Genomic DNA, 22718 nt, shown 5'->3' with positions numbered 1-22718 from the left:
AAATTTAAAACCATTTAAAACCGGACCATTGGTTATACTTTGATTTCACTATTCAAATTGAAATCAAAGTTTTTTTAAGGGAAATTTTTGTATTTAAGAGAGAAAAATTTACATTTTATGCATACACATTTTGCTTCCCGAACTTGGAATGTTATTTATGTATGTAATATTTGGTGGAAACATTTTTTCCAATACAAAGAATAGTAAGAAAATGCATTAGACGACCAATAGGAGAAACCAACCATGTCCAAATTTTAGAAAACACTTGAGAAACGATATACACAGAAAGATGAGATTGAAAATTCTAGCCCCATTGGGATGTAATGACACCACCTTCTAGTGATTTGATAGTTGGTTTTACGATAGAACGGAAGACAACAGATCCGATTAAAAAAAAAAAGCAGATAGACAATTTAAATGAGAATCTTTATTTTATTCAAATACAGGACTTGAATTACTGACTTTGAGCTTTCGAGGAACTCTCGTATAACAGATCAACAATCTGGTGCGGCGTATTCAGTAGCTATCTATATCCGTTTCTTCTGGCCTCCGAAGGTAATAACGCAAGCAGTTCACTAACACCTGCACATTCAAATATGATTATAAAATACAATAAAATTAAAAATAAAATAAAAACCTCGCTGTACCAAAGAGGAAAAATATGAAACACGGAGAATTAAGTAGGTTGAATCTTTGATTGTTCTGCAAAAAAAAAAAAAAAATGATATCGGATTACCTGAGACAAGGATGTTGTTAATGCCGCCCCTCTGTAGCTGACATGAAATTTGTCTTTCGCAACCAATCCCTGTTTGTTCGAACCAAAGAAGTCAGCATTAAAAAATGATGATAATAATAAAAAAGAGCGTTCAAACATGTGCATATGAGATGTATGAAGAGGAGGAAGACTCGTACTTCGGTATCAATCTCTGCCGATTCGACGTCAATGTTGACGTCTGCAATGACTTTGATGACCTCAACAAGCAATCCCGGTCTATCAGCTGTCTCTATGCATAGCAAGCTGGTGATTTTCATAAAGAAGCAGTGTTAATAATTTATGAAGCTCCGGTAGAAAAGAAAGGCATAATCAATTTCAAAGAAGTTGCAAAAAACCTTCGTTTGGGTCCATCTTCTTTCACGTGTATATGAGTTGCAATATCCACATCAAGCTGAAAATAAAATTGCGGACCAAAATCTGTAAGTCATTCTGCAGATCAGGGATTAACTGTGCCTAAAGCCAGTCAAGCTTCAGCAAGAAGTTTTGATAGTGTAACAGTGACAAAGATACACTGCTCATGCTCAACTTTTTTTTTCTTTTCATGAGTACTACTAGAGAATGTTCCTTATGAAAAAGTGGATTAACAAAATAAAGAAATTGATAATGGTTCATACATATCAGCATGTGGAGCATTATTACTCACTTCTAAAAATTGAACCATACCGTTTACGAGTGTTATGGAGATATCAATATCAAAATTTAAAACGACCCAAGTTTAACAAATTCTTCAAGAAAATCCAAAAAAAAAAAAAGGATTCTACAAATGTAAGCGCACCTTATTTTCTGGAGCTTTTATTCCAAAAGCCTCACCCATTGCTAGTTGTTGACTAGATTCCTAGCACACACACACAAAAATAAAATAGAGAGAGAGAGAGAGAGAGAGAGAGAGAGGGGGGGGGGGGGGGGGGGGGGGGGGGGGGGGGGGGGGGGAAGTAGAAACCAGGATATTAGACAAACCAACCTTATTAATAAATGTAGAAGTTATCATTTCCCAGTTTAAAACCCTAAAAACAAAGATCAAAGAGATTTCCCAAGTATCATCTGCATACTTACAGGGTGATACTTCAATAGGTTGTTGATGATGGTGAGTCTAATTCTCTCTAACATATCAGGATCCTCAACTTTGCGGCCACCTCTACATTACCACAAGAAATGGAATTTAATGATGAGCTATTCTATACTTCACATGTAGTAACAAAATCAGAGTCAAAATGGAGTTCTGGAGAACAAAAGGTAGATAGAATGCAGTGACTGAAATACTTCACAACATGGCCGAAAATTGAAACTATAAAAATGCTACGAAAAATTTCCACCTAAACATGTGGTAACTACTACAAGTAATCATCTGCAGTCTGTTGTCTATAATTAACTACACTAGATCATTGATTGTTTGATTGGCAACCAAGAGAAAAAGAGTTGTACATAAGTGTTGTTATGTAGAACTAATAATTTAGAGCAAAAATTGTTTTGCTTTAATCATTTAGAGCAAAACAATTTCAGAATAATTAAAGAAAAACTTAAGTTTCTTGTAAAACGTTCTAAGTATTCACTGTCACTCTGATTGCATCGACTGATTCTGAGGTTAAGTTGATAGAAAGGATTAAAATGTCTGTTGTGAAGCCGAGTCCATTGAAGGATCAAAAGGCATTTTACAATTCAAAATAAATTGGCTTATAATGGAGAAATTTATACGACAACACAAATTTCATCTTTCATATCCAGAAATAGGTATAGCAAACGAAATCACCAAGCACCATTTGCATGCAACTTTACCCAGGACTAGTAAAGAAGATTCTACCTTTCAGACATATATCTATAGAGAACTTACAATCGAGTTATAAAGATTTTTGTTAGTTTGATTGGACCTTCAGTAGAAACTGTTCCCTTTGTAACATCCAGCCCCAAATCTTTCAGTGCTCTCATCTGCCAAAAGATAAACCATGAATGAATAATGAACCATAATCACATTCAAGCATGCGTTCATATAAGAAAGATAAATTTTCAGGAAATTCTTCTGGGATTGGGTACTCTTCAATAGTGTCGTTCTGTCGATTATATCTAGAGTGCGGACTGAGATGAACGTGCGATAAAGTAAGCATCTCTCTTGCACTAAAAATTATTAGCCTATAATCAATGTTCATACCATCACAGTAGTGTCAGTTTCAGGAAGACCTGGGTAGATGATAAAAAATATAAAAAAATACAAAAAACTGCATACTTCTGTAAAACCTCTACAATAGAACTTGAAGGTGCAACAACTCAAATTCTAATTTGCGAATTTCAATTTTTTTTAAGATGACAAATAACGGAATTCTATAGTATCCATCAGAATGAGATAAACACGATGATTGTTAATATCTCTGGACTCTTTTAGTTAGAAACTTACCTTAATTAATAAGATAAGTTTTAGACACCATGCACCTTCTCTAAACTCTACGGGGCATAAGGTATGATATCCAACACACACAAAAAAAAAAGGAATATACAATAGAAGATTTATTTCTTATAAATACGTACTGTATCAATGAGAGCTCCAAGGCGATCCCCAAAGCTCACTTGTACAAGAGTTGCATCAGAATCAGAATCTTGATCTATCATCACAATTGGCTTAGGCACATAATCAGAATCAAGATCGGCTCTCTGCAATTAGAACATCTCAACACGTCAAGGTAATAGAAAGCATCATTATAGTAATTTTATTCTTCTAGTAATCAAGCTCATGTTTTATTACACTTTAAACTACCTTCCATAAGCAATAGCTGAAGTAAAAACATCATTAAACACTACCAACAACTTTGATTTCAGCATAAATGAATGAAATATAACATGCATCAACGTATCAAACTCGCAAACTACTGTTTTTTTAAAGCAATTATACTTTTTTCCTCTTCATATATTTGATTTTCTAAGATAATATTGAATTAGCAATGTCTGTATATTAATTTTAAGGTTCGGATGCGTTTATATTTTAATTTAAAAGAAATATCATAAATTTCCAAACAAATAACATGCCGGGCCGGCCCAAATTGACAGCTCCAATGCCCACAAAACATTACGCTACCATTCCCTCAATGTCATGGTGATCCATGGTCTAGAGATGTAGCGGAACCAAATACCCTTTTGCCTATTTTTTTTTTTTTTTTTTTTTTTACGTTTACAACACGGTTTGTATTTGAAGTTTGAACAACCACAACATGGATTTGAGATACCATCTAACAATTGCCTAGAAATGGACACAGATGCCAAAACTACTTCCAACTAAAGGTAATTAATCATCCGCAATCCCACTATAAATCCTACGCAAGATCAATCTTACACTATCCAGTGATTTCCAAAAACTCGAACAAGCAAAAATGAAAACCCAACGAGTTATTCCAAAAAAGAAAGACTATGTTGAACAAGTCACTGACCAGTGAGGTCGAACCAACAGCATTCGGGTTATCTGAAGATGCTTGCACAGTAGTCCTGCACAATAATTCCGTTACTTCTAAATAAACACATACACACACCCACAAAACTACGTTTTATATTGCAACTACCAAACAAAAATGAGAACGGAATACATGATAAAGAGACAGGTATCGAAAAATAACCTGATTCTGCAAAACGCACGCGAGGACCGAGAGAAACTCTGGAATAGCTCACAGGGCGTGAGATGAGGATGAGCGGCGACATCGAAATCGGCTGTTTTCGACCAGCGAGCGGCGGAGGTCGACGACGAACCGAAAAAAGCCGTGTTAGCGAACGCCATGAACGATACGTTGATCGCTAGGGTTTGGAGAGAAATTACAAAAAGCTCGGAGACTTGTTTTTGAACCGAGTTGAAGATATTGCTACGATGAGTTGGGGCAGTAAGCGGAAGTGTGGCTTTTGTATGAGAGAGAGAGATGATGATGATGGGGTATTACATCACCTGGTGGGGCCCAATTCACCTGCTTTAACGAAGGGATTGGAAGCCACGTCAGATTGCTTGCAAGGGTTATTTTTCAGATATTTTATTTGGCATTATTGGCTTGGTGCAGTGCAAGACAAATTTGATTAAATATACCAAGAAAACAAATGTCACTAATTGAATCTTTAACTTTATGTTAATGTCAAATATCTCATGTATTCCAATATAAAAGTACTATCGTCAGCAATTCTATATAGAAGTACTGGCCAATTACAATTAAGAATATTGACAGTAATATTACTATCTGTGAGGCATTTTACCAAAACCAACTCAAAAGCAAAATTTATAAATTTATTACCAACAAGCATGTGCAAAGTCTATTTTACCTTCATTCCCTCTTTTTCTTTGAATAATTCAGTAGTTTCATTCCTTTTCGCTGCTTCTTTGATGCATGGTAAACTGAATTACCGCATTTGAAAATTTGGAATTTTTGTAACAGAGATAAACGCAAAAGTAAATATTTTCTTATTAGAAACGGCATGATAAAAAATACCCAATGCAAAGCACTAGGTCGGTGATTTAATCCAAATTTAGATGTTTTAGACTTCAAAAAGATGTTCTATGTTTTCTGCCAATTTTGAGTATTTTCCAGTTTCGTTGTTTAAATTATGTGTTAATGGCATTCATTCTTTGTGTATGTGTTAAGGGCTTTTATTTATGTTTAATTCTTATGTTTGGGTTGTGAAAGGTCTCTTGATGCACTATAAATCTTGAGAACCTATTTTGTATTAAGAAGATGTTGATTAATAAAAAAAATATAAATATGAGAGTTTCTCCCCAAATACGAGCGTCATGAGCGATCTTTGAGTTGATGTCTGAAAGTCGGCATTTGTGTGCGAATCAACGGTGATTGGATGCCCCAAGTCTAGGATTTGTGTGTGAATCAATATGCAAATGAAGGTTCTTCGATCGGATATTCGTGTGCGAATCAACGATCAATTTTGACTATCTTATCGATCTTTGATCTTCGCATCCTCCGCTGCATCATTTTTATCTTCGCAACTTTTATCAAACAAATGAGAAAAATTAAGAAATAAAAGAAAAGAAAAGAAACACCAGAGAGTGAACAAAGCTTCTTCGCTCAGAGTTGTTTAAGGTTCTAACCCTAGAGTTCTTGAGGAGATTCAAAGCCAAAAGATGCTCAGATTGTTTTTTATATCTGTTTTAGGGTTTCGAGTCTCTCGGCTCTGAAACAGCCAAACTCGACTCTCACTCGGTGTGTCTTTTTTTTTCCTTGATGGCCAATGGTCCAAGGATGATATTCGGACTCCGTAGTGGATGAAATTTGCGATCGTTTGATGTAAATTTGTTAGTATCTCAAATTTGAGAGTACTAATCGAGAATTGGTGTTCTAGATTATTAAATAAGGTAAGGCTAATTATCAATATTAATGTTAAGACATGATTGGTAATTGATTTTCTTGTGATGTAATTTTCGTCCCCATCATCGGTTTCGTCCCAGGATGGAAATCTGGACTAGCTTCAGCTGAGCCCTCAACACCGGAAGAAGCACAAGAGGCTCGACGCTGTATGCAAAAGATAATACACAAGAAACCATGGCTAACTAAATGATAAAGAAGAGGATCGAGATTCTGTTATCCAGAAAAGTTCTAGGGCTCACCGCGCTCCGATTTTGCTCGAGCTCTCTAACTTCATAGGACTTGGAAGATTCAAGAAGCATGGCGAGCTCAGCCATAAGCCCAGCCTCACCGAGGACGCGCTTGGCCTCCTCCGACGCCGCCAAGAGCTTCGCTACAAGCTTCAACACCAGATCTAATAAACCCAAAGCTAACTTTAATTTTTTTTCTTTTATGCAATCAAATGCAATATAATTGAACCAAACAAAATATTACATGTTTTTTTTTCAGGAAGGTATGAACCATTCTATGAACGAATAGAGACCAAACATGACCGATTGGGGATTTCATGACTGATCTTTCGCAAAATTTTGAGAATTTTGTGACCAATCGGTCACGAAATCTTGGATTTTTTTACCATTTCATTAAGGGATTATAGCCTTTTCATAACTCATTTAGTAATAGATCTGTCAAATTTTACTTTATAGTTGATTTTGGTAAAGTGTTATAGAATTGATAATATTCATGTCAATATCCCTTACAATTAGACTTTATTTCTTATACCAAAATCTGCCATTGGACCGTATATTAATACCAAAAAAATTTGGTTGTGGCTAAAATAAAACGTTCCGGTCACACTCCAATTGGAATTCTAGTCTTTCAGAAGAGATAAAATTTGGATAATATATTATGATTTTGATATTTTGTTGAATAAATCACTACTACAAATAGTTAACTTTATGACATAAAAAAGATGATTTAAAAACCATTTAAAGTCGTTAAAATTTATTCAGATTTTGATATTTTGTTGAATATCTATTTTTATTCAGATTAAAAAAATTTATTCATTTTATTGATATAATTTGATTGGTCCTTAAAATTTCAATAGTGATATTGTACCATGTTTTAGTATATATAGAATGACAAAAATAATTAAAAACAACTTTTTTAGCTTGAGTTATCTAAAGAGGATAGACATCTATATATTGAATTTGTTTTGCATATTGTATAGATCTGTTTTTTTATTCATATTTGTAGATATTTTAAGTGGGACCCAGGTAAAGTCTTATGATTAAGTATGAGTCGGTTTGTTTTTCAGCTGACGTATGTCAAAGCATAATAAGTCGGTTTGTTTATACTTTATATATTATATTGATATAACTTGCAACATAATATCGGTTTGTTTATATATATTATATTGAGATAGTTCTATACAGGAAACATTTCTATATAGTACTTTGGTGTGAAAGCGTTGTCTGTATCAACCTCAAGACCTCAACTACAATCAACTTATTAAATATATTATACTTGGACTTAAACTAATATAACTGCTGAGATGCCCCATCAAATTTAATTTCTACATCGGAAGAATTCATTTGCCTGTGTTAACAGAAAGACCAGTAAAATATAAGCACTATAATATCACACTGGTTGTTAGTCGATACATTATTTGATTTTCACAAGATTTTCGTTTGATGAAATTTGTTAAAACTACGGAGCTGAAGAAAATGTATTAAAAATATGAAGATATATATAAATATATTTTCCTTATCCAAATTTAACATATGAAGTTATAAACGCATTTATTAAATAATAGTAATTTTATGATTTAACATTAATGTTGAAGGAATTAAAGTCCCGCAGCGAAGTGCGGGCATCACAAACTAAAGCTTATAAAGATGTTTTTTATAATCTTATTTTGCTGACATGGATATTTTCTTTTTTCTTTTATTTTTAAATTTAGTTATTTCATATTGGGTGATATAGCTAAATAGCCAATTTAAAGTTATGAATTTGTAAAATAACCAAGGTTTGTCTTAATTGAGTGAAATAGCCAAAATGTGCAGCAAGTTGTTTCAAAAAAAAATTGAACCCAAGATTAATTTTTTTGAAAGTGATAAATGGCTGATAATAATCGTAAAAAAATTTAATCCTGGCTGTCAAAAAAATTTTGAAAACGTAAATTTGGCTATTTTGCTGAAAAGTTGAAATCTTGGCTATTTTGCTAATCAATAAGTTTCAAATGGCTATTTTGTACAATTTTTCCTATTTTTTAGTATAAAAAAATAATAAATAATGAATAAATAAATTAGGATACATTTCATAAAATATCGATAGTTATATTACAATACAAATATAAAACATATATGTACATAAAGTTGAAAAATTTAACTACAACATAGATTTTACTTTAAAAAAAAAAATTACAACATAGATTTTATAAAACTTCCTTCTTGTCTGTATTCACATCCAAGGTTTTCAATTCCGACGAAAATCGATGCCGCAGCAAAAAAGGTCGACGAAGAGCAATTTTTTCATTGTGTTACACCTTGAGTGCACAAGTTCTTACCACTAGACCAAGTTGACAACTTGTTACATTTTATACAATTTTAATATAAGATATGTAAATAGAAAAATTTAATATATAAATCAATGTAAAATAATAAAAATATAAATATTATGAATTAAGTTATAAAAAATATGTCACATATAAATTATACATATATATATACATATTTATACAACTATCTATATGTATTGGGTATAAATACGTTAAGATTGAAATTAACGAGAGGATTTGATATGATATTGAGGCAAAAAAAATTAGGTGTTGAAGATTATAAAATATAATTAGCATAAATTTCAAGTTTAAAAATTGAAGATACATATATATATATATATATATATATATATATATATATATTTAATATATTATATAACATTATTTATGTTCAGTTTTTCATCGGCATGTCGGTTTTTCATGGAAAACGCCATTTGAAAACGACATATCAATTGCCATTTTTTTCAATTTTTTTCGTTCGGTTTTTCGTCGGCATGTCGATTTTTAGTAAATGAGGAGACTCAAAACGACATTGAAAACGGTATTTCGAACTTTGTTCACTTCTCCCATCAATAATTTCAATCTCACGTAATGTCATCATTCTATGTATAACTACTTACAATGACGATATAACTGCCTTATATTCTCCCGATTACAATAACTCTTTTGCATGAATTTTAAGACTCATTTATGTTATGAATTATAACAATCATATAATTCATTTGAAAATTTCTCGTCCATATGTCAAAGGTCAATACTGAGTAGCCGGCCCAAATGAGAAATAGTCTTTTTCATTTTCTTCTCAAAAATATTTTATAACATGATTCCTTCAAGTTCGTCTTGAAATAAGTTAAATTTCAAGGATTAAATAATATATATAGATAAATAAAAACACATGGTAAGTGTATACAAAATTAAAATGAGTTAATTTTTTTTAATATGTTTACACATATATTCATTTTGTATATATACATTTAGGTTACATAACCATTGTTCCCAAAAATTGTACAGAAAAATACTCGTATAATAATTGCTTTTATATGAAAAATTACCCTTAAGTTATATATATATATATATATATATATATATATATATATATATATATATCCTTGGAGTAGATTGAGATTCTCAATAATTTTATTTTAACATGCGAATAAAATCTAATACAGTGTGAAATCCCAAATTTTCAAGTTTAATTAAAAGGCTAAAATATTTGTGTTCGAGTGACGTTTCTTTTTTAGTAAAATAGTATTGAATGATTTTTTTATGTGATAGTTTTTGAAGTTTTTCTTTTATGTATGCTTTAGGGTATTTTTTTTTTAATTTAATATACTCTTTAGATTACAAAATATGGATATAATATATATAAGTTATATAATATATATAAGTTATGTATATATACATACTTTACACACACACATATATATATATATATATATATATTATAGAAAATTAAAGTTAACGTTATATATAACATATTCCTTTATACATATTAAAGTATATATACATATTACTTTACACATATTAAAGTTAACGTATTAAAGTTAACGTATATACATATTACTTTATTTTATATAACATAATATATATAAGTTATTTTACGTTTTATATATATATATATATATAAGTTATATATATGAGCATGAGCGTGTATGTTTTATAATAATAATAATAATAATTAATATTTTAAGAATAGAAGTAAGATTAGGGTTTATGCTTTTAGAGTTTAATCAATGTTTATATATAAGCATCCAATACTTTTTTTTCACTCTTCTTCTCTACTCTCCCTCCCCCATTCTTCTCTTTGTTTGGAAATTCGTAGCTCTAAATAGGTATGTTTTCTTTTCTATCTGGTTAGGATTCCTTGAAAACGGTTTCTTAAAACACTTGTCCTGGTTTCAAAAAGTATGGTTTTGCGTTGATTCTTTTTGGAAAAGTTAGGTTTAAGTGTCTTCTATCTAAATCTTAAATCGAAAAATATTTTTATGAAATGCAGAATATTTTCTAATTATTTTCAAATCGGTGCGCAGACCTGAGACCTATTTCCGATTTTCAAACTTTAAACGTTTACTGTGGATTCAAAAATTTTGGTTTTGCGTTGATTCTTTTTGGAGAAGTTAGGTTTAAATTATATCTTTTATCTAAATCTTTAATCGAAAAACATTTTTTATGAAATACATAATATTTTCTGATTATTTTAAAAACGGTGCGCACACAGTTTTTGGCAAAAATTTTAAAGTTAGATTTTAGCATTTATTTTATTTTTAATAAATAGTAAAAAAAATGATTTTGGAATTCCTTTACAAAAAGTGATCAAAATTATGTTTTATACATACTGGAATTTTATAGAAGTTTTCTCAGAGTTTTAGTTTTTCGCCGAAACCCTAATAGCCAAGGGTATTTTGGTAATTTCACTTTGAAAGTCGTTTCTGAAAATTTCCAGAACCAAAAGTATGTCTTGAATCCTTTTCTCAGCTAATCCTAGTAGTCTTTTATCCAGATTAGGTTCCAAGTCTTTTAGAGCGTCCAATTCCTTCGACGGTCTACAATCTTAACTTCTGATATCCAGGTGAGAATAATCTCACTACAACACGGATTTGTTCGAAAATAAAATTAGCAACTATGCGATCTGTTTTAGTTGTGTTAGGTGACTTTATATGTTTGATTGTTTTGATATGTGTGATATGATGATATGTTATGATTCATGTGTTTATGATATGTTATGATTCACTTAGGCGTGTTATTTACAATATGTACTTATTCTAAGCATGTTATCAAGTATGTCAATAAATTATGTTATTCTTGCATTTGACGTAATCAAGTAATAAGATTAACAAGTAAATAAGAGGGTCGTATACCGCTTCGATCCAAGGAGGTGACTAGAGGATCTTCTCGAGCCGAATCAAGGGCTCACCTAGAGAATTTCCTCACAAGTTTATCTGACAGATGAGACGTTCTATGGGAGGTTGCAGCCCCATAGTTCGTTACCAAAGTGTACACTAAAATTGGTACGACTACTCTAGGGGACCCCGAATTAAAATATGTCAGACTTTACTATTCGATACCATGTGTCACCATTTAGCAAGTGAAATACTAATAACTTGTTATGCATATTTATTGCTCTTGTTTTGTGAGTATAGTTGTTCTCACTGAGCTAACTATGTATATCCGTCCGTTTTGTAGGTAAACAACCTATGAGCAAGTGAGGAGGGTGGATCAGCGGTGACGATGACGAGAGGGTTGAGTTATGGTTGCCTTTTCGAAAATAAAATACTTCCGCTTTGCTTTCAATTTTTTTTTTCAATAATCCAAACCCAAGGTTTTATTTTTCATGGTTTAAGTTATGCTTTTCAATTCCGTTAAAGGTTAAGAGTTTATTTATGGTATTTATTTACAATGGTATTTTTGGTTTTATATTTTGATCACGCAACTTTGATTTTTGGTTGTTTTATACTAATAACTTGTTATGCATATTTATTGCTCTTGTTTTGTGAGTATAGTTGTTCTCACTGAGCTAACTATGTATATCCGTCCGTTTTGTAGGTAAACAACCTATGAGCAAGTGAGGAGGGTGGATCAGCGGTGACGATGACGAGAGGGTTGAGTTATGGTTGCCTTTTCGAAAATAAAATACTTCCGCTTTGCTTTCAATTTTTTTTTTCAATAATCCAAACCCAAGGTTTTATTTTTCATGGTTTAAGTTATGCTTTTCAATTCCGTTAAAGGTTAAGAGTTTATTTATGGTATTTATTTACAATGGTATTTTTGGTTTTATATTTTGATCACGCAACTTTGATTTTTGGTTGTTTTCGTTCATCAATTTTTAAATGACAAATTTATTTTTAGCTCATGAGTTTTCAAACTTTATATTCCAAGTTATGTTTAAAAAAAAATTACCTCAAATTTTCTTAAGTTTTTAAAAAGTAAGATAAGTAAGACGGTCCGAAAAGTCGGGTCGTCACATACAGGATTCGCAAAAATTAATTATGGTCGACTTTTACATTAGTAATGGTTTTTTTTTTTTTTTTTTTTAACTTTAAGTATTTGAGAACGTGTTGTCCCCACCATCACGAGCTGGAGACCGGGACCCAAGCATTTTCGTTGTTAATGTGGTTCTTTAATTTATATCCAAAGTTCTTTAGATATGTTAGAAATATTACACTAAATCTCGTGTTAGAAATATTGTTCAGAGTGTTATTTGCTTTTGTGAAGAATTTGAGATTGAATTTATTGCACTAAACTATAACATTTCATTTATTGGTTTACAAAATCTAGAAAGTGTACTCAATTATTGTTACTTAATTCACATGACATTGTGTGCATCTTAGGCAAAATACATTGTTCTTTGGATAATTTAGCTTCAGTCCATGTTTCAAGTCATCGCTATTATTTTTCTCTAATGATGAAATTGAGAAGTTTCTTATGACCAGCTGTTTGTTTGGTAACTTGAATTTTTTTTTTTTTTTTTTTTTTTTTTTTACTTTTCTAACTTAAATAGAAAAAAAAATTGAATTCAGTGTTTGTTTGATAATTGTCATAATACAACTAAAAAAAATTTCAAGTTGTATTATGTTTTAATGAAGGAAACCAGAAGAAAAAAAAAAGTATTTTCCAAATTTTTCACTCAAGTTTTAAAAAATTTCCCTTTTTTTATTATCTCCTTTTGACATCTCTTTATCTCATCTCAACATCATCTCATCTTCCTCAAATTTCGACCATTAAATTTGTTTTCATGGTAAACTCAAACTTTACAACTCTGGTGAGAAGACTTTAAACTCTAATATCTCAACGACCGGAAACTCCGTTTCACAAACCCTAAATTGGGTTGTGATGCTCTCGTCGAGTAGATCAGTTTCCAATATTTTTAGTCAAGATTAGGTTTCAAAATCTGACAGTTGTTATTCCGACTCCGGTGACAAAGGTGGTGTTTTCCAGTGATTCTGTGACCAATCATCAAAACGAAAGGTACGACAATGATATTTGCAGCAAATGCTTTAGATTAATATATATCTCGACGCCTAATTATTATGTGAATTATTACACTACAACTATAAAAAGCTGAACGAAATTCGTACCAAACAGTTCTTTGAAAATAACTGCAAAAAATTAAAAGTTGTGTTTGGTAGTTAACTCAAAAAGTTTTTGTTTTCTATTTTCTAATTTTTGTATTTGTATTGAAAAATTATTTTGCAGTTGTTTTCAAAAAGCTGTTTGGTACAGTTTTCATTTTTGTTTTTGAGAAATTGAAAAAAGTGAAAAAAGTTTTTGGTACAGTTTTCATTTTTGTTTTTGAAAAAATGAAGAGAGAAGATGAGGAGAAGGAGGAGAGAAGAGAATAATTTTTTTTTCTTCCAAAAACACATTTTATTTGTTTTCAGTTTTCTTTACTCTTTTACAAAACAACTTCAAAATTTTTTTAAATTTTTTTCCAAAAACTTAAACCAAACATAACTTTCACTTTTTGTTTTCAATTTTTTCCACTCAAAAACTGTTTTTAAGATGAATACCAAACATGGCCAGACTACAACTATAAAAACATAAAACATAAAACAATAAATAGTTTGAGTGAACTACCAATCAGGCTCTTAGTCTCCATTGTTCATTTATATACCCATTTATCCTTGTTTGAAGTTCTTTTTATACTTGAAGTTTTGGAAACGACCTTGATGCGTACACCGAGGTATTTCGATTGACTGTTAGGGCTTGTTCATTTGGGTTTATAACGTGTTGATTTTTCTTTAAATCTTTCTTTTACTATTTTTTTCATCGGTTCTAATCTTACTTTTGTTTTATGTGAGTGCGCGGCTTCATTTAATTTATCCGCTCATATTATGATGCTCATAGCATTGTAGTTCAACATCCAGAATGAAGCATTGCAAGAAAAGGAAAAATAAAGGTTATTCATGATTACATTACTATATCTTTACATGTTAGAGGTTTCATCGTTACGTCTTTCATATTTCTATTCATTGATATTGTTACTAATGTTAATTTATCACAATGTTTTGAATTCCATCTTAAAATTATGAATTGGATAGAGTTTGAGATGTTCGTGTAAGTGTCATTCATTTTACAACTTGACAATTTATAGCAATGTTTTAAATGCCGGCGAAAGGCGCTGGAATTCGGCAAAAAACGGCCGGCGAAACTGTAAGCGTCGTTTTTCCAGAGTATTTCGTTCGAAAGCCGTCGAAACGACATACCCTTTTTCAAATAAAAGGCCACTTTTTTCCATTCATTTTAATGAGCAAAAATCAAACCTCGAGGGATTTCGTTGAAAGTCGTGAGAAAAGAAAAGACTGGCGATTTTTGGCGCTCGAAGTCCAGCGAGGGAGACGACCCAAACGCCGGCGACAATCGGCGACTCCCCTTTCGTTTCGACATGGAGGAGAACAAAATCCACACTATTTCGTCGACAATCGACGATATCCGGCGGCGACGACGACGTTCGTTTTTTATCTTAAAAATAAAATCTCAGATATGAGAGAGTAAAAAAATGAGGGGAAGAGAAGAGTGAGAGAGATTAATGGCTACCTGGAAATCTGCGGTCAAAATTTTTGAGGCAGAGATAATTGATTCGTTAGGGTTTTGTTTTGATTATAGTGGGCCATATTTTGACATTGGGCCTTACTCATGTACTAGAGGAAATATTTAAGCGGTAGAACTCCAGTTGGAACAACAATCCAAATAATTTGTTTCATTCACATTTTTTTAACAATTATTTAATTTTACTCAATATAGATATAATAGTTATATATTATAATTAATATAATGGATACGTAATTTAATAGATGTAATTTATTAATATATATCATATTTACGTATATTGATACAATATTATATAGCACATTGATACAATAATTACATACAAATTTCTGTACAAAAAAATTGTATATAGTATGTAATGTGTAATGTTGAAAATATAAAATATTTTAAGAGAGAAAAAATCATCATAAACTTAAATATATTATGAAATAAATATATAAAAATTAATATATATATACGACATATTTAAATATATCATAACTAGCATATATTTTATAAGGTTAAAAATTATAAGGTATAGATATATACATATAACATATTCTGCAAAATTATTTATGTTCGATTTTCCATCGGTATGTCGGTTTTCCATCGAAAACGACATTTAAAAACGGCATTTGAGTTGCCATTTTCCACATTTTTTCCGTTCGATTTTCCGTTTTCCGTAAATTAGGAGACTCGAAACGGTATCGAAAACGGCATTTTAAGCCTTGATTTATAGTATTGAGTTTCCATTTTAGACGGATTGACAAAATGTGTTTTATTGATCATAGCTTTTAGTAAAGTATTGTTTCAATTGTCACGTAGAATTATTTGTTATGTAAAGTTTGAAGTTATGTCGCAACATTATGTGTTTGTAATTCTTCACAAACACGGAGAAAAAATAGTGAAATACACAACCTTAATTTGTTGACCAAAATTGTATTCCTTTGAGTGTTGATGTAGACACGAGAAATAAAATCACTAAATTAAGTAATGTAAATAAAATTGAAGTTTCTCGACAACCTTGCGTCGTCTAGATTATTAAGATATATGTCAACATAATTTTTTTAATCTATTATTCATTCTTATTATTATTAACATCATCTCATCTTAGACATTTTTAATTTTGTTTCTTTAAGTAAAGTAAAAAAAAAATTATACTCAACCATTCATGTCCATAATTAGAAATCTTCAGTATAACATGTAAAAAAAATTATTTATTCAAGTGACTTTCTAATCATATATTTTTGTATTCTGGTAGTGTAATTTGTATTGGTATATATTGTCCTACCTCCATTAATCAATTCTAAAATAACTTTTCATATTCTTTTAATCAAACATAATATATGAACTCTTCATTTTTCTCTTATCTCTCTCTCATTGGAATATCAAGAAAAATATATAAATATTTTTTTTAGTAAAATGATATTTCTAACTATAGTTCTTCATATTCTAACCTTGTAAATTATGTTTTTATTTGTTTTGTTCAACTCTACCATAAAATCCTCCATCGTTGCCCCCATCACAAGATTTTGCTATGATACCAAAATTGATATAGCCTGGGATTTCGATCTCCTGATGGGAGCCATGTTCTTAGATTTGTGTGTAAGAGGTGTACGTGTGATATGTGTGTGAACAGTGTTTATGCACTTATTCTTACACCGAAAACCTAGTTTATTACTCTTTTGAGAAAGACTAAATTAATTTGGTTGAAATATGATTTTCTTATTAACTTAAAGTCTCTTAAATAATAAAATCCTTAACTTACTTAAATAACTTAAATTCATAATAAAAAACACATAATAACAAAAAAATCCTAATTGCAAGATTTAAAAATCCTAATTCATAATTTAAAATTTATAATTTTCTTATATAAAAATATAAATAACTAAACACTAACTAAGTATCATATCTACTCTTTGTCTATGCTCTTATAGATGTTATGGAAATCGTATTACATGTGTGAGACCCGACTTTTGTACACGTCAGCTTCTGTAAAAATTTCCTCTTATCAATAAATAAAGGAAATTTTCTTCTCTCTCCGTGTTGAATGAATTATAAGAATTCACAATAAGGAAATGGTGAGTTTCGATAATCCGAATATAAGGAAAGAGATTTTTGAAAGCACTTGAATGTTGGAATAAAGTTAAGTGCTTGAGAACGAAGGAAATAATATTTGAGGGTGATGAAATTTCGGAATAAAGATATTCGAGTAAACCGGATATTATTTTCTGAATAAAATTACTCGGAATGTACTCGGAGATTAAAAATCTCAAGAGTGAAAATAAATTCTGAAATCCCTTAAATATATTCAAGGTAACGAGAATTAATGAGAATTTTCTCGGTTATTTTTCGAGATTATTTTCAATTAATCAAGGACGAAGTTGTGAAGTTTTATTTTGAAAGGACTTATGTGCAACGTTTTGAGGGACGAAACTGAAAGAAAATCTTGCTGAGGGGTTGTCTGGAGAGATACGTGGCCATCAGGACGTGGGCCACATGTCTATATGTGGCTCAAGAGGGACTTGCCACGTGGATTTCATTTCCTTCTCTCTCACTCTCATTTTCGATCTCTCTCTCTCTCTCTCTCTCTCTCTCTCTCTCTCTCTTTTTCCCTCATCTTCTTCGCGTTTCTCTCAGCCGAACCAGACGAAAAAAAAAATCCCAGACAACCATCACCGAGCCATTTCTCTCGGTCGCTCAACCCACGCCGCCACCGTCTCTCGCTCTTTCCCTTTCTCTCTCTCTCTCGCCTTCGCGCGTCACGTGGTGCCGAGCCATCGCGCGCGCCTCGACCGAGCGAAGCGACGCCGCCGCGAGCTCGCCGTGACCACCGCCTGAGGAAGAGACGCCGGGAACGAGAGTTACAGCGACGAGGACTCCGGATTCGCAAGAATTTCGGTAAGAAAAGCTAAACCCGAATTGATTTTTGAGATTTAGGGTTTTTGAAATTGAAAATTTGGGGGTTTTCGATTTCAATGAGGATTTTCGTGAAATTGATTGGTTTCATACGTTAATTGGACTCGATTGTTGATGTATATGACCTGAATTTGAAGTTTTGAATTCGGATTTCTGGGTTTGTTGATTTTGGCCGAAAATCCCGTAAGCTAGGGTTTGAAGATCTAAGTTTGGGTTCTTGAATTTTCGAAGGTTGTTTAGTGATTCTGAGACGTTTTTTTTAGCAAGTTGATGTCCAGGAATTGTTTGAGAATCGCTGTTGGAATTGAAATAATTTTTGGACGAATTTTGGTGTTTTTGTGAACATAGCCGTGTGGTTTGAATCCTGGATTTTATGTTGTTATGAGGCTGTGATGATGTGTATGAGATGCTGAATTTTCCGGTTTGTTGAGAACGGTTTTTGGTTAGTGTGGATTCGACTTGATTTGGTTCGGGTTTGAGTCAATGTGGATTTTGTGACAAGTTATTTGGTTTGTTGACAAGTTTGGGAATTTTGGTACGAGTTTGAAATTGTGAAATTGACTCGTTATCGGATTCGATGACTTGATTACAGATCTAGACGGACGAACGAAAACCGGACGAGGCGAAGGCGACGAAGCCGGTTTTGAAGATTCTAAGAAAGAGTTATCGAAATTAAAGATCGATTAACTCGTGAGTCTTTTAATCGCGTCTCGCGTTTAAATACTCTTGGATTTGATTATGTGATGTATTTCGCGTATTTAAATAAATAATTTATGTTTATTTATTTAATAACGTTTAAGAGTTTGATTTGATTCGCTTTGGAATTCTCGGTTACTTTTTATTCGGATCAATTTATTTGAGACTCATAAGCATGTTATTGGATTTTATTTCGTATTGTTCTCGATACGAAAATACGCGAGTCTTGAATAAGTTTGACTTCCGAAAAACCGGAGAATAATGAATTAAATTCTCGAATTCCGAACCGACTCGAATCTAATCCCGACAACGAACCTTATCTTTTCAAGTAGTTCGATAACTAACGAAGTTTCAACTTCGGATTCTAGTTCTCTAGACGCTCCAGGACGTGCTAAAGGTCTCGGGGAGCGTGTAAAGCAAAGTGTCCTCCGGAATTCATCGAGTTCTCCGACGAACTATTCCGGGTAAGTGGGATTTAAGTTTGAGGCGCCAAAAGGGGAATGGTGCCTAGTAGAATAATTGTTTATGTTTCTTCGTTTAATCCTAAAACAAAGAGAAACCCTCAGTTAGACAAGATGACCGAATAAGGCTTCGGCCACTAACTAATAAGATAATAAAATGATAGGGTTAAACGGTTAGCGGGTTAAGAACCTTGAAGCCTTTTAAGCTATGTTAAGCTTCTGTTATAGGTTTCACCCCTTCGTCCTGATGAGAGGACAACAGGAGGAGGAAAGACGGTGTCCTTCGGATTCAATCCCGAGAGGAACTGTTCTAGGAGAAGGTCCAGCCTCACAGCTGTCGACAACTCCTTCTAAAATACTTAAAGAGCCATACAGTGAAATTAATAATGTTAATGACGGGCTTTATCCCGATAAGATCTCCTCCTGTAATAAGATAGACAGGTAGGCTGTAGACAGCTCCTGTAAAACATAACGAACTCTTGTCGGCAATGTAGCGAGTGGCATTCCCGAAGGCCCTCTAATGGGAAGTCGATGGGTGGTTTCAGGTAAGTCGATGGGTGGCTTACCTGTCCTGAAGGAAAAATGAACCCTGGATCGATCAGGGATTGGTGAGGGTTTGATTCCCTCTACCAAACGCGCGCTAAGGCCCTCCTACATGTGCTAGTGGATCCCAGACGTTAAAACTTCGGCCTTCTGAAGGCTAGGCTCAAGTTCTCAGAATGGTTTACTCATCTCTCATGAACGGCTGCGGACTGAGGTGTTGATTGGCCAGTCCACTGATGTAAGGCGCCGGTATGAGCGAGATGGATGAGTTTCTAGGAAGACGGTTGTTAGTCGGATTCCTATATGATTATGTGTTTGATTGTTTTAGAACGGGGTTCTAAAACTGAATATGTCTATGTTGTTTGAATGATATTTTTGTTATCCTGATTGTATGATGGAACTTCTTTATTCTTCAGAATCTATCACCTGCTGTTATCTGCATTTTATCATCTGCAACCATGCATCTCATGTAGTGCTAGGTTAGATATCCTGCTTACTGAGTCGGTGTGACTCACCCCTTAAATCCCTCTCCTTGTAGATAAAGGAAAAGCTCAGGCGAAGCAGGAGTGCTAGTCAAGGTAGATCTCATGACGACCTGTGGCATAGGAAATGTCTTTTTGGGAAATGGGTATCAGGTTTTTGAAAACCGAGCTTATATGCTCGTGAAAGTTTTATATAGCTTTTGGAAGAACTTTTATTATATCATAACGTTTAGATAATCGGCCCGAACCTCTTTTTACGTTTTGAAACTCGGTTAGCACAATTATGGGCCTGTGCTTATGGATAGCAAGCTAGGGTAGTCCGCATTTTTGTAACCCTTTTAAAAGCGAAAAATTTTACCAGTTTTTAGCGGACTAGCTCTAGAAACCTTTGTTATTCCTTATATGTAAATTAAATTTATTTCCGCTGTTGTTAAACAAAAAAAAAACGTTTTGTAAATGACGTTTGGAAATGTTTTATGTTCATTAAGTTTGAAAATATAAATGGTTATGAAAATGTTACGAGTAAGGTCGCGATCCGAGGGCGACAGGTGTCCTGCGGGTCGTGACAGAGTAGGTAAATTTTTCAAAATCAAGAATGTTTTTATCTCATATTACCTGTCTTTATAAGTAACCTAACGATGAGTCAAAAAGTAACCTAACAAATTTCCTAACCAGCTTCGAAGTAATTAAATTATGGACGGGCTGGCTATCTAATCTAAATTAGGCCATTCTTTTAAAATTCTAGACCAATTATTACTTTAATTAAGTAAATAGCCAACAATAGCATATTCCCATTATACTCCTAAATGGCCAAACCACGAAATCTCCGACGTTGTGAGCCAGCACACGAATTACGGATCGAGGAGATCATGAAGCTCGACTCAGATAAACTTCTTCAGGTACAAACAGGTGGTGATGACGGCGTCGTTCAAGCAACGGTCTCGACCGGGATGGTCGGGCCGAGATCATCGAATGAGGCTTCGATTTCTGCGGTGGTGTCTGAGAATTTAACGGAGGCAGAGATTCGAGGTGGTGCTATTTGAGATTGTTTCAAGATGAGGATCGTCACAATTAATCGGATTAACTATGAAAGTTAATTAGATTAACTGTGACAGTTAATACTAAAAAATGGACTTGTGATATTCGAACGATCGAAACGGCGCAACCGCGATACTCGCTGATGTTCAAGATCGTTTTTGAAAGAGGTTCGGCACAGTTAATCGGATTAACTGTCGCCAAACTGGACTTTGAAGCCTCGTCTATCAACTATTCTCTCTTGCGTACAATCACTCTTCTCTTGATGATCTAATTTCTCTCCTCCGATCACGGATCTTCCATATTCGCCGGAGTTTTCATTCCAACGAGATCATATTACTATCCTTAAAATTGGACTCGATCTCCAAAATCTATCGCTGATTCGCCACGGAGCCGATCTCGATAGTTGAGCGGGTTTTGCGGCGGCGATGGAAGTAGTCGGAGTCATCTCCGATCTTGGAAGTTGATTAGGCTTCCATGGCGGCCATGGAAGATCAGAGTCGATCTCCGATCTTGGAAGTTGGTCAGGCTTCCATGGCGGCGACGATGGTGGATCTAAAGTCGATCTCAGATGTTGTAGAGCTCGAGAATTGTAGAAACTCAGAGAAAATTCAAGAATCGCATGATAAACCTTCTTTGAACATAACTTGGAAGAAAAACGTAGATATGAGAGTAGTCAGATTTACAAAATGGACTAATTACTTAGACAAATTGAAAATTCGACTAATTTCCCTTTTTATAAAAAGGCAAAGGCTACTTCATTACAAATCTCTTATATTATTCATGTGTGAGATGATTTTGCAGTAAAGCAAGCTAAATTTTGTCTATGGCCAAGACAATACCTTTCTTTTGCTCACACGGTCAAGACAATACCTGTCTTTGTAAGAATCATTCTAAGAGCAAAAAATTATCAAGGTAATATTTTGTATTTTAAAATGGATCTATTAGAAAAATAACTAATTTAAACGTTTGACATTGCTAAACAGTCAACGTTTGGTAAATGTTAGGTAAATAACCGCAAATAATGACGTGACATAATATATGAAGATGATTATTTATCTAAAATTTATGTTATTATTTACGGTTATTTACCTAAGATTTACCAAACGTTGGTTATTTAGCAATGTCAAGCGTTTAAATTAACTATTTTCCTAATTTTATGTTTTAAAATTATATATATTTGTATCAAGAATCAACCAATGTGGTGTTTAACTGAGTAGGAGTTTTTTTTTAGTAAGTTAGATTTCCAGTGTGTTTACTAGTAATACCTCATCTACAGCACTTTACAATCAGCTTAAAGAGCTAAACGCACGCATAGATACCCTGCAAAACTATAATAAAAAGAAAAAAGATAAAGGAAAAACCCTACTATTTTTTGTGGGACCCAGCGAAATAACACTACGACGCCGTTTC

The 22718-nt window shown here is 32.8% G+C and overlaps 1 protein-coding gene across 1 annotated transcript; it reads right to left on the bottom strand.

Moving 5' to 3' along the window:
* Positions 1-278: 278 nt before the first annotated feature.
* ACR12 (ACT domain-containing protein) lies at positions 279-4634 on the bottom strand. Its single transcript, XM_089604269.1, has 10 exons — positions 4369-4634; positions 4186-4240; positions 3293-3415; positions 2604-2698; positions 1829-1910; positions 1551-1610; positions 1111-1166; positions 913-1018; positions 737-805; positions 279-582 (listed from the first exon to the last, which is right to left on the bottom strand). Exons 1-10 carry the CDS (start codon positions 4524-4526, stop codon positions 517-519), a joined length of 870 nt encoding a protein of 289 aa, XP_089460395.1. The 5' UTR covers positions 4527-4634; the 3' UTR covers positions 279-516.
* Positions 4635-22718: the final 18084 nt, after the last annotated feature.

Source organism: Urtica dioica, chromosome 12 (assembly GCF_054948205.1).
Source record: "Urtica dioica subsp. dioica isolate 48M chromosome 12, U.dioica_male_clone48M_v1_H2, whole genome shotgun sequence".
Lineage (NCBI taxonomy): Eukaryota > Viridiplantae > Streptophyta > Magnoliopsida > Rosales > Urticaceae > Urtica > Urtica dioica.
Note: the sequence above shows the minus strand (reverse complement) of the source record. Positions and strands in the feature narration are given on the sequence as shown.